This window comes from Tasmannia lanceolata, unplaced genomic scaffold (assembly GCF_043159265.1).
Source record: "Tasmannia lanceolata isolate RefF3 unplaced genomic scaffold, GAP_Taslan_0.1 ptg000008l, whole genome shotgun sequence".
NCBI classification, from domain to species: domain Eukaryota; kingdom Viridiplantae; phylum Streptophyta; class Magnoliopsida; order Canellales; family Winteraceae; genus Tasmannia; species Tasmannia lanceolata.
Window position 1 is genome coordinate 31,051,280 of NW_027518685.1, and position 12,713 is coordinate 31,063,992.

The 12,713-nt window shown below is 37.2% G+C and overlaps 1 protein-coding gene across 1 annotated transcript in view; it reads right to left on the bottom strand.

Annotated features, from left to right (window-relative positions):
• The window catches only part of RFC1 (replication factor C1), a 41,615-nt gene that overhangs the window by 27,920 nt on the left and 982 nt on the right, over positions 1-12,713 (bottom strand). The window contains exons 3-13 of the mRNA XM_077389211.1: positions 11,520-12,044; positions 11,080-11,147; positions 10,770-10,845; positions 10,624-10,685; positions 10,386-10,543; positions 9,725-9,891; positions 9,409-9,594; positions 9,155-9,276; positions 8,343-8,550; positions 5,259-5,312; positions 4,653-4,822 (exon numbers count right to left, since the gene is read on the bottom strand). Coding sequence (XP_077245326.1) covers positions 4,653-4,822; positions 5,259-5,312; positions 8,343-8,550; positions 9,155-9,276; positions 9,409-9,594; positions 9,725-9,891; positions 10,386-10,543; positions 10,624-10,685; positions 10,770-10,845; positions 11,080-11,147; positions 11,520-12,044 — 1,796 coding nt within the window. The remainder of the gene's footprint in view (positions 1-4,652; positions 4,823-5,258; positions 5,313-8,342; positions 8,551-9,154; positions 9,277-9,408; positions 9,595-9,724; positions 9,892-10,385; positions 10,544-10,623; positions 10,686-10,769; positions 10,846-11,079; positions 11,148-11,519; positions 12,045-12,713) is intronic.

The following is a 12,713-nucleotide window of genomic DNA, read 5'->3' on the forward strand; positions in this document are numbered from 1 at the left end:
GGCATCCAAACGGAGCATAAGGGGAGCCATTTTAAGAGAGTAACTATTTACTTGTAAATTCAACTAATTAAGCTTAAAAAATGTACCTACTTAACTCCTCTATATTTTAGAAAAAATTAACTTTTAATTAATATATTTAGAGGTTTCGAAAGATGGATCTCATGCTCCAAAAAAACATAAAAGATACTTAAGCCTACCTAAAAAGGAGTGCATTGGAGCATATACGAAGAGCATCTCCTAGTCCTAGGTTCTAGAAAAGTTTGAAATTGATCTTCAAAAGAAATCTTCAAGAAATCAGAACAAAATCTGCTAACTCTGGCAGTCAAGGGACCACTAGATTTACCACCTTCCCTAATAAAACCATTCTTTTTTTTGGAATATTGACATAATTATTAGTCAAGCTATAATAAATAAGCTGGCGAATAAATTAGCAGAATCAGGGGTTAGTCTTGCAAATATGTATTATGGGCAGCATCTGCCCACCAATGTAAATTTGTAATTCTTTCTAATAAAGTTATCCTTAAAAAAAATAGTGACAGTGACTGATTAGGCTACCAAAAATCTATGGGGACTGTTAATTGTTAATACAAGAGCTTTGGATCTAATGATTAATCTAAGTAGTGGGATTAATAAGGAAACACTGACTATTGATGAAGACCTTGACAAGGAAGATGACACCCCACTGATAGTGAGATGTATTTTGGTGACCCCAATACTGGAAGTGAAAGAAGATTGGCTCAGTATCACTGTCTTCTGAACTAATGTTTGTTGTGGAGAAAAATTATACTGACTTGTATATTAATGGACCAAACACTAAGGAGCACGAATGCTGTGGCACATCAATGTTGAGTACTGAAGTTGTGATGTAGGCAAAGACCATGATATTGACACCATGCATAAAGGGAGAGAGACACAAAGGAGCACGAATGTTGTGGCACGTCAATGTTGAGTGCCTGAAGTTGTGATGTAGGCAAAGACCATATTATTGACACCCTAGCATAAAGGAAGAGAGGGAGTGCTGTCCTATATTAATATTGGTCACATAAAAGGTAATGTTATCATTGAAAAAATACGAGGGAAGGATTGAATTGAGAATACGAGGAAAGTGAACGGCATTTTTAGGATTCTCCATCAGTGGTCAACAGCTACAAGGGCTCCCACGCTACTTTTCCAGTTTCCTGCATCTTATGAGTTATGGTCTTCCATAAGTCCATGGCTTTTTAGGAATTGGCCTTAAATGCATTTCAGAAGTTGTATGTGCATGGGGAATTAGAGTTTTGTGCAAGCCATGCAACAATGAATTAATGTTTTCTTAGTTTTTATAATTTGTCTAGGGTTTAGGTGTTAGTCCTTAACATTTTCTAGGAAGTTGTTTAGAAAATAATCTCTTGTAAAAGGATATATATATATATATATATATATATATATATATATATATAGAGAGAGAGAGAGAGAGAAGGGTTCCTGAGGTGGCACTAGCGCTACCTTATATGAGGTGGCGCTCACAAAACATAGGGGGCCCACTTTGTTTGGATGATCCAAAGCATTCATTTGATAGGCCCTCACATAGATAGGGTGCCCACAAAAAATCAACTTCATAGGATCATCCTAACCCTTCCATTTGTGGAGGTTAAAATGGATGGGTATAAACCTCCATAAATCTAAACCTCCACAAATGGAAGGGTTAGGATGATCCTATCGACCTGATTTTTTGTGGGCACCCTATCTATGTGAGGGCCTATCAAATGAATGCTTTGGATCATCCAAACAAAGTGGGCCCCCTATGTTCTGTGAGCGCCACATCCTCCGCCCCCCCCCCCCCCCACCCCCCACCCCCAATGTGGCCCCACCCCTGTTTCCAGCACTCGAGCGCAGGAACCCTTTTCTCATATATATATATATATATGGCAAGACTTTTCCTTTGTAATAGGGCAATTTTGATTAATAAAAATTATATCTGATCCAATCAAGAATTCCAATGAATTCATCCTAGTCCTTAATATTTTCTAGGATGCTTAGCAATTAATCTCATGTAAAAGCTTATATATATGGCTGGACTTTTCCTTTGTAATAGAGCTATTTTGATTAATAAAAATTATACCTGATCCAATTGAATTTATCCTAGTTTTCCACTCTTTTCTATAATCTATCATCTTGCTTATACAATCATCTGATGGGGTATCATCCCACCAGTTTTCCATCGGTCACACAGACCCAAACACTAGGAGTGAAATGGAGAAAGAGAAGAGTTTAAGTTCTAAACGAAGTTTTGTGATATCCAATCTTCTTCGAAGAAAGAGAAGTGTGATAAAGAATGGTCCCGGTAGCAAAGATCAAATTAAATTATGTTGCTTTGTTTACATTAAAGTGTGGATTCACCTTGAGGCAGATTGGACTGGAATCCAACCCTAGCTTTCTAAGTTTCAATCTATAGAAACTTAGCTTCGACTCTCGAATCAAAGTGATCTTCCATTTGTAGCTTCGACCATCAACCTTTTGCCTAGTATCAGAGCACGGTTCGTCCTTGGAGGTTGAAGATGAGTGTCCTGGTGTGTGGCCAACAATTTCTCTTTACAACAAGGTACTTCGAGAAATCAGTGGTCCAGAAAATTTGGGCAAGTAGTGATCGAATTCTGGAAGTGTTCTCATCAAACTAGAGCACATAATACATCGACGGATAACTCTTCAAATCGAATTTCCAACCAAAAAAAAATGGATCGTCAATCAGAGTTATCTATAAAAAGAGTTTATCAAAAGAGTGGTCTATTAGAGTAGATTGCACTTCCGAAATCTCATCAAGGATCATCAACGAGGAGATTGATTCAAGATTTGTGGAGCAAATTGTATGAAGACTCGATCTTCAACATTTCATTTCAAACTCATTTTCTAATATGGTATTTGAGATGAATACAATGATGACTATAGTCTACTAGTAGACAAAGAACCTAAGTAGGTAAGATGGATTTGACATTCCATCAATTATTTATTTCCTCCACTCATCATTCAATCCACTATATATTCATCATCACACACCCATCATTCGCCACAATATTTTCAGTCGTGTGATATCCCACCTCCTTGCCATGTTCCCTCAATCATCATCAACCCAAAACAACCCTCAATCATTCCAACAATCCCAACCATGACACCCATCTATATGCCCCCAATTCTCATGAAAAAAAGATATTTGTGTTTCCAAAAAAAGGATGTTAGTGTTTTTTCTTTTTCTCTGTTTTTTTTTAACATCGAGTTCTCTTACGATACAACGAGGGTGGAGACTAGTCCTGAGGTTTTGAAGAGTTTCCGAGGCCATTTATAACCTTCTTTCTTGTGGTGTTACCCCAAAATTTGGATTTTGAAATAAAACTCGACCTACTTTAATCTTGAGGGAGCAAATCTTGAGGCCCCATGGATGGTGTTATTCTGTTCACCTTGAGATCTAGTAACGCTCATCTTATCAGTTGAAATTTTCGGATTGTTTAAATCAATAGCGACATGTTTAGCTACCATGAATTTTTCTTCATGATAAATTGGTGTCTCCAAGTGGTGAGAGAGGGGTTTGCAGGTAAAGTGGCTAAAAATCAGGAAACAAAATACAGGAAACAAAATACAGGAAACAAAAAACTCTACTCAGAATCCGATTGATTATTCTTGATTTTTAGCCACTTCCCACACTCATTGCAATCGGCTCTCTCACATCTCTCTCCTTCTCCCACCCGCACGACCCCTCTCACCCCTTGAAGACACTAATTTACCGTGAACAATATTCCTGGTTGCCAGACAAAGCATAAATTTGACAGTGAGAGAATTTCATCACTGTAGTGGAAACTGGGAAAAAAAATGAATGAATTCTTTGGCTAGATGATTATTTGATTTTCCGGAGTTTATATTTACTTCTAAACCCGGGATTTTATCGTTGTTGGAAAAAAAAAAAACCTGCATTGTGTTAATGTCCAGTCCCATAGAGACTTGCTCAAGTTATCGAAGAAATACATAGAAGAATTATTATTTTGTTTCCAGTGTTAGTAGAGAAGTGTATAAGCAGGGTTATTCTTAGTGTGGGGACAAGTCTTCCCCACTATGGAATCTTGTTTTCTTCTCCAAAAATAATTGTAGGAAACTGGAATGCTACAAAGATGAAAAATAAAATATGTGGACGAAGAACCATAACAACTTGCAAGATTGCAAAAGCTAAGTATGAATTGCCGAGTGATTTTGGAAGGATATAACTCACTTTAAACAAAACTACTTCGCATGTTGGAATACACAATAAGTATAAGCATGGTAAGGATCATAGTTTTAAATTTCAGCCGAAATCCGGAATTTCAGCCAAAATGTTTCGGTTTCGGTTCGGACTGAAACCAAAAGTACATTGAATTGGATTTTTACATGATTTCCCCGAAATTTCTCATTTTTCACCCTTATTTTCAATAAAGGTTTACACCGAAATTTTATACACTTCGGTGGAAATTTTTTGTCAAAATTTTACATCATTTCGGCCAAAATTTCCATATTTCGTTTTTGGTGGTGGCTGAAACCGACACCGAAACTGACATTTAAAACCTTCGTAAGGATATGAAGAATTGCATAAACAAAATGAAACCAGGTGACAGCATCCAAGAGAAGTAGATAAAGAGAAAAATAGTTAATACTTGTCAACGGCTGTGAAGGGTGAAATGTCTTCATCCTTTGCACTGCTGAGAAGGCGTTCCCTTATGTCATCATATTTGATGACTGACATTGAAAGACTCATATACTGCAATTGATTTAGTGCCATACGCATGTCTCCATTAACTCTGTCTGCAAGCTCCTCAAGTGCAACCTATTTAAGAAGTACAGCAATGAAGGAAAATCAAAACATAAATGTGCGACAAAAAGACAGCAGGAAAGAGATAAATAGACTTAGATGCTATTTTATCGGTCTATTAAACAAGAAAGAATGGCCAGATATGAGCAGAAAGGATGGCACACAAAATATTGTACGATTTTTGTTTTTTCATCTTCTTAAGATGGTTATGTAGACCATATCAAAAATCATATAAAAAATTCCAGAGATCATTAGAACTCAATAAATACAACAAAAAAAGAAATAAATTGCACCCTGTGCAAATTCACAGTAATCGCCACATTACGTAGGCAAATTAAAAACCATTAATTTCTATTAAAAAAAAAATTTAGAATATTTATAGTACAACAGATGTGAACAGCTCACATAGGAAAGGAATAACTTTTTTTTTTTTAATTTTTGAATGGTGTACCTCATTAACTTGAAGGCCTTCTGCATTTGCAACTTGTAGCAGCCTCTTGGCCATCTATTCAAAGAACAAACATTTACCATTAGCAGCTTCACATATCCATTATTAAGTCAAATAGCTGAGCAACACAATTTATACAATCAGAAAATTTTCATTAAATACAGATATGTCACCCAACCTAACAGCAACAAGGGACTGATTATCTACAAGTCTACAACCGCATGTAATAACAGCGAACAAGAAAGGTAAGAGCTTTAATTTGATAAGGCATGTAATAACAGCGAACAAGAAAGGTAAGACCTTAAATTGGTAAGGGACCTCCTCCTGCTTCGTTTAAAATGACAAAGTTTAGAAGTGGAAATTGCATGGCAAACCAACTAGGATGGCAGAAAATAAAGAATAAGAACCCTTTGAGCTCATAAGTGCATTTCACAATGGTGAGATGGTGACTGCTTATATTTTCCAGGCAGACACTTGTGTGACTGTGGAAGAAAGAGAAGCTCTTCTTCACAATTTAAGGTTATAGCCTGCCATCCTACCAAAAGGCTTTGTTGTATAACAGGACTCTATACATCCTAGCGACAAGCCAGGGACATACAGTCTCCCTAACAAGACTATCACGGATATTTGAGATGTTTTGCTTAGTCTGTTGACTGTTCCCATCCATGGGGAAGTGAACCCTAAATAGATGGCTGCCACTGAGGCATGACCTTTTTGTTCAAAGATTGTTCTTCCCAGCTATCAAATTTTTGGGTCGACACATTGTGGTCACTTTTTCTTTCCCCTCCATTTTGATGAAGAAGGTTACCATTTTACTGAACAGTTAAAATAGAAATGTTATACAATAGATGCCCATATTTTTCTACAAAAAATGACCTAACAGATGAGGCCGCTTGTTCAATGATTCAAACCATTCAGATGCTAGGTCTTTCTAGGAATGAGTCGTGAGCCAAAATTCTTCCCAAAGAGAAGACGCTAACTGTCCAGTTTGTGGCATTTGAATGGACGGTTAGGTATTATAAAACAAACACTCTACACTCATTAGGAAATCCTCCACAAATCAAAAGGTTCATATGGTAAGGCCTAGCAGGTAAATGGTTTCATGGGGGAGATTGACCCATCCATAGCAAGGCCTAGCAGATAAACAGTTTGAATGATGAAACACCAAAGAAAATTTGTGCGCCTTTTTTATAACAACTCGTTAAATTAATACTGACATGATAAAGAGCTCTGGACTTAATAGTTCATTTTTTGTAATCGATTTCACTGCACGATAATGATACTCCTATTACTATGCATCTTTCAGATGAGATATTTCTGCATTTTAACATTATGAAGACGGCAACCCTGCAATTCCTGTTGGTCTAATGGCAGTACAATGACGGCCTCCGTGATTTTAGTTCTGGGACTACAGCCAGTCATGGAAGGGAGATTGTGAAAGTTACAGTAGATTCCAGAATGCAAGGAGGTGGATATATAGAGAGGTCTTTCGGATAACTGATGACAACCAGGGAAAGGAGGTCACGTCCAAAGAGATGGAGAACATGACACAAAGATATCACAAATCATGTGAGGTCAGTAACCGTGGAGGATTTCTCTCCATTCTGAATTTGAAGAATGGGATGTCATGCAGATGGAAGACTGGTCTCACAAAGGATGAGTTTCCCAACTCTCAATCAAGAAAATACAGATTCCTAGAAGGAGTGGGGATTTCCTAGTGGGGTGGACTGAGGACTCTTGCTCCCAGAACCCTGCCTACATCCAAGACCTGTTTGGTCTTCAAATATTAGGAATTTGGCACTTCAACTTCTCACCTGAGATTCTGCCACCATGGAAATAAATGGATCCAACTTAAATTTTAGTCACAAAGGGAGCTGAGAATTTTCAGTACAAGTATAGTGTCAGTTTTGATAAAGAGTCCATTTTTACTCAAGGAATGGAGGGTTTCCACACCAAAGGTGGAAGTTGGTTGCAGAAGGTGCTCTGATTACCGGAAGAATGAAACAGATGACCCGAAAATTTATAGTCCAACCATCATGATGAGATATGAAGTCAATCTCGTTTATCGAATTAGCGAGGAGGCCATGGGAGTCCCATTGCATGGATAGGACACTCTGTAGATAAGTGGCAACTATTATCCCGAGAATTTACAAGTCCAAGAAATTATCAGGATAGATAAAAATTTCAAATTTTTATCCGGATATTATAGTACAGTAAATAATACAAAAAAGTAAGAAAATGAATATCCAGAGAAAAAATAAAACCCTTGGAGTTTTCATATCTTTAGATTTCTTAGCTATGTTGAAGCACTTATTAATAAAGTTTATCTACTGTAAGTTATTAAGTTATCTAGTATTCAGAGATTACCTAATTGGTAAATTGTTTAGGTTATAAAACATGTTTAAACATGTCTAGAATGTTTAATAGTAACACGAAATAAAGAATATCACTTTATGTAAAAGTAGAATTCATTTTCAATATAATTGAGATTTCTCAGAAAACAATGTAGAATTAATAAGCAAAATGACTATTGCAATATTGTAGCAATAATATATAAATACATATACGTATATATCAATATAAATTAGATTTATCCCAATGCTGCATTGAATGATTATGTATGTTATCGCAATAAGTTCAATTTATTGCAGATAACTGTCCCGTAGCTCAGGACTGGGAGTACAGGATCAGAAGCTGGAAGGAGTAATGTAATAAAAAAATAGAGGGCTTGAGCCCATATCTCAGGATGATGCTTTGTGTCACAACCATGAGGTTATGGGTTCAACCGGTTCAACCCAACTAACCTATCGAGAAAACAAACCTAAGGCACACCGACATGCCCGGTGGAACCACGGAATGTCGAAGCAATATAATGCGGTCGACAATTATACAATGGGTATAAAAGACTCTCCATCCATCACCGTTGTAGCGCAGTGTTAGGTGGGAGTCAGGGACAACCATGTAATATGTATGTGAAATAGCCATCAGACAAAGAATGCAAAGTGAAATTTATTTCCATAGATGACGATATAGAGTAGACAACTCGGACAAAGAAAAGTACGAGAACTAAATTGGAAAACAAAGAACCTGTTGTTTTGTAGGTTTCCTGAAGTTGAAAGGCATGCAGTAGTTGACAAGACTTTTCAGTTTCTGACTGTAGCGGTCATTACAGATACAAATGATAGGAATTTTGGAAATCTTGATGCTAGCAATAAGATCAGCTACTCCACCTCTATCTCCAGCAGACATACCATCAACCTCATCCATTATTAAAACAGCTTTTGGATGCTTTGTCCTGTGATTAGAGTGAACCAGTACTGAGGAAAAATAACATCAACGTATTCTCTAGTCTATTTCTACGATAGTCAGCAAAACGTGAATTGGCAATAAAATAGGACGGCAAAAAATTGAGTATAATACGGTTCTGGTTCAAAAAAAAAAAACGTAGTCAAAACAACGGAAACACACAAAAAATGCATTTAAAATTTTGTAATTTACAAAATATGGTAGGGGAAAAGTTGGAGTCACGGAAACAGACTCTCTGCATTGTGACCTAGTGGACACGGGTTCGAGTCACAGAAACAGCCTCTCTGCAAAGCAGGGGTAAGGCTGTGTACATATAGCCCTCCCCAGACCCCGCAATGGCGGGAGCCTCGTGCACTGGGCCGCCCTTTTTTTAGCAGGGGAAAAGTTGGAAAGTTGTCCAAAAAACATGTTTCATACATTTAAAACAGGTTTTAAATGTGTTTAAAACATTTTCCTTAAAAACGGAGTTGTTTTACTGGAAAAGTTTTAAACAGAGTTTTAAACGACAAACCATTAAAACGAGTTTTAAACGGCGTATTTTTCAGTTTTTGCTAACTATGATTTCTACAAAGCTCTAGCCAAACAAGACCAACCGATCCATGTTAACACTCAAAGCTTCATTGCTGACAAGTTCTTTTATAGAATTCGACGTATTTCCACCAATTCCTTTAACAATTTTAGAGTCGGCCTTTCCGCGGCTATCACTGGCATTAACCTGCATGGTAATTGGATCATCCAAAGGAGGGTTAAAGAAACTTTGAAAATCATGAAAATCATGTATTAATCCAGGCATTGATAAGTGGGTTGACCCTTTTCTGTTGGAAGAAAATCAATACGAAAACAACACCTCAATTAGTTGGAACCCAAGCATCTGGCTAACCAACTTTGCTGAAGTACTCTTCCCAATACCAGGTGATCCACTCATGAGCACCGCTTTTTTAAGTCCACCCTCTGTCGGTTTTCCCTTTCCCTTCTGGCCAGTATGCAAGAATTGTTCATTCCAGTGCAACAACCAATCATGAAGCTGCTTAACCTGTACAGAGGAACATTATAGTGACATTTATGAAAAGCATCCCTAGACCAAAACAGATGAAGAAGAAAGGCAGAGATATAGAGACACAAATTGGAATGTTCTGGAAGGAAACAATGATTAAGATACATACTATTGACTGATTTCCAATGATGTCATTTGGAACCTTCGGTTTATATTTTTCCGTCCATGTCAACGACTCGTGAACGTCAGTCTTGACTTTCTGTTTAGTGGGAGAGATACCTGACAGCAAACTTTTTGCAGCACTTTTTGCAATCAAAGACTTGCCAACTTGATCATCTGAGGGAGGTAAGTGCGCCCAGGTATGTCAGAGAAAAATATATAAATAAATACCCAAAAGAGTAGGAGAAAACTACTATGCCACTATAATCCTGATTTCAAGATACTCAAGTAACTTCTTCAAAGGGCAAGAATTTATCTACACTCCAACTTGAGGGAGAGTATTAGAATGATGTAGTGACTAGTGATATCTACACTACAACTTAATGGGAGGTATAAGAATGATGTAATGGGACGGGGCCCGAGAAATACAAATCGCTGAGAAATTTCTCAAACAAACATTTGTGGCATGACCCACAAAAGATGCAACGGAGTTCCATGTGGGGAAGTCACCTAATAAATAATAATACGAACGCAAAGTCAATGCTTAAATTGATGTCCAATACAGAGAAGAAAGCCTCCAATAATATATGAAAATAAATAATTCTGGTCAGGAACATGAAGATGAAATTTTTTTTAAAAAAAACATGTTTTGAGATAGTTGTGACTATTACCCTTCTCTTCTACTTTCACATGACTGCTCTTTTGTTGTGGTGTGTGTGTGTCACCTTTTTCCAGAAGTTTCCGCTTTGATTCCTCCTTCACAGGTGCTTTTGCGGGCTTTGATTTACGAATCATATCAAAGAGTCCATCCTCAGTCAAAAAGGACGTACTATAAGAAAGACAACGAAGAAGTTAAGCGAAACCAGAAAACAATCTAAGCAGGACAAAAATAAATCATAGGTAACAAACCCCAGCTCTTTGGCCTTTTCAGATTTCCGTCCTCCAATATCTTCGTCAGCCAGAAGAAAATTCTGCAATCAGATTATTACAATCACCAACGGATACTGATAAGAATATGAGATTCTAACAAAGATGAGGACAGTGTATAAAGTGACCGTTTTTTTGCTGACAGATCCAGTAACACGACCTCCATGTCGTTTAATTAAATCTTCCGCCTCCTCCCTTTCCAAACTGAAAATTGCAACAAGAGCTCAATATGCATCTCAAGTTGAACAAGCAACACATCTTACAATCCGCAACCAAGAGAAGGAACACAATGTAAGGGCAAGAATTTATTAAGTTGGATTCCTTATAAAAATAGATCTATTTAAAGAATAAGAAGGTTGCACGACTTTCAAAGCCTTTCCATGTTCTCTCTAAGTATTGAACAGTGGAAGGGGCCAGATGAACATGTGAGAAAATTACCTGTCAAGTGTTCCACTAATCACAAATGTCAGACCAGCTAAACAATTAGGAGCACCCTCTGGTACCTCCTGGAAGACAGCAAAAAAGATTCAGTATCCAGCAAAATCATTTCATTTAAAGTATTTGTTAAGGTATAAAAGATTAAATAACGCCATCTCCAACAGCTTAAGCTTTTGGAGCAATTGGTTGTTTCAGATGGTATCAGAGCAAAGGTCATGTGTTATAAACTCCTTGATATTAAAAATTCATGTATAATGGCCAACCTAAAAGAGAAGCCATATGTGCCATGTGTAGGCCAACCCTAAAAGAGAGGCCACATGTGAGGGGGAGTGTTAAGGTATAAAAGATTAAATATTATAACGCCATCACGCCATCTCCAACAGCTTAAGCTTTTGGAGTAATTGTTGTTTCATAGTATCTAAGACTTTCGGGAACGTCACCTTTTCTCCTTTGTGCGGAGGATCTTTCCTTTCTCCAAAGTTCATGAATCCACCCCTCCCACCCCCTCTCCCTCTCCCACCAGACGGTGCCGCTCCTGCACCTCTTCCACCACCACCACCCCTACCACCAGCTTTAAGAGGTGATCCAACAACTTTATCAGCAGCTGTATCTTCATCGGTATCATCCTTGCATACAGTTTTCTGACCAATCCCTTTCCCTGACCCACTCTTCAATTTCTTTGGGGGGCTGACCTCAGCTGACTTTTTTCTCTCCTTTGACAACACAAAATCTTCATCATCGTCAGATTTATGAAGCTTTTTTCGAGATGGGGGTGTGACATCATGTGATTCCTCACTACTCTTTTGGGTCTTTCTTTTTGCTAGAGTTTTCTCGGTCTTGCTTTCATCATTTTGTTTTTGTTTTGTGGTAGATTCTGGAGTGGTAGTGGTAGCGGTAGTAGTAGTCTTAGTAGTAAAATACTTGCTGGTTTTCCGTCTTCCTGCATTTTCTTGAACTTCTGGTGTCTGAATTTACATGGCAAGGAAGTTAAATTAAAAGAAAAATAAATGAGTCTCCGAGTCTCTCTTTCTTATTTTTAGAGTTTCCTTTACAAGAAAAATACAAAAACAATGATAGCAAGTTTCCATTCTCCTCCACAAAGGAAAAAAAAAAAAACTACTACCCATTTTTCTAAGAAAAATAAAAAATAAACAGCACAAATGCCTGCACTTGTCATTCTTTTTTGTGAAACTTACCGAAAAGTAAAAAAGTACCGTGTCCACATTTTTCAATCATCCTTACAGGGGAAAAAAATAAATCTTTCGATTCTCACATTTCTCCATCTTCTTTATGGAAAAAAAAAAACCCAATAAAACTAAAAATTTTCCAGCCTTATTTCAATAGAAAATACAGAACAATAGTATTGTTGCCAAAAAAAAACAAAAGCAAAACTACACTAGAATTAGTTGCAAACATATAACTCAAAGAAAGGAAGATATTTTCAAAGAAAAAGTAACCAGAACAAATCCCTGCACTTTGTCATTCTTCTTTACGAAACTTACTGAAAACGGTAAAAAAGTACAATGTTCACATTTTTCAGTCATCCTTACATGAAAAAAGGAAAAAGAAGAAAAAACTAAATCCTCACACTTTCCAGCTTCTTTATGAAAATAACCCAACTCAACTCAACTAAG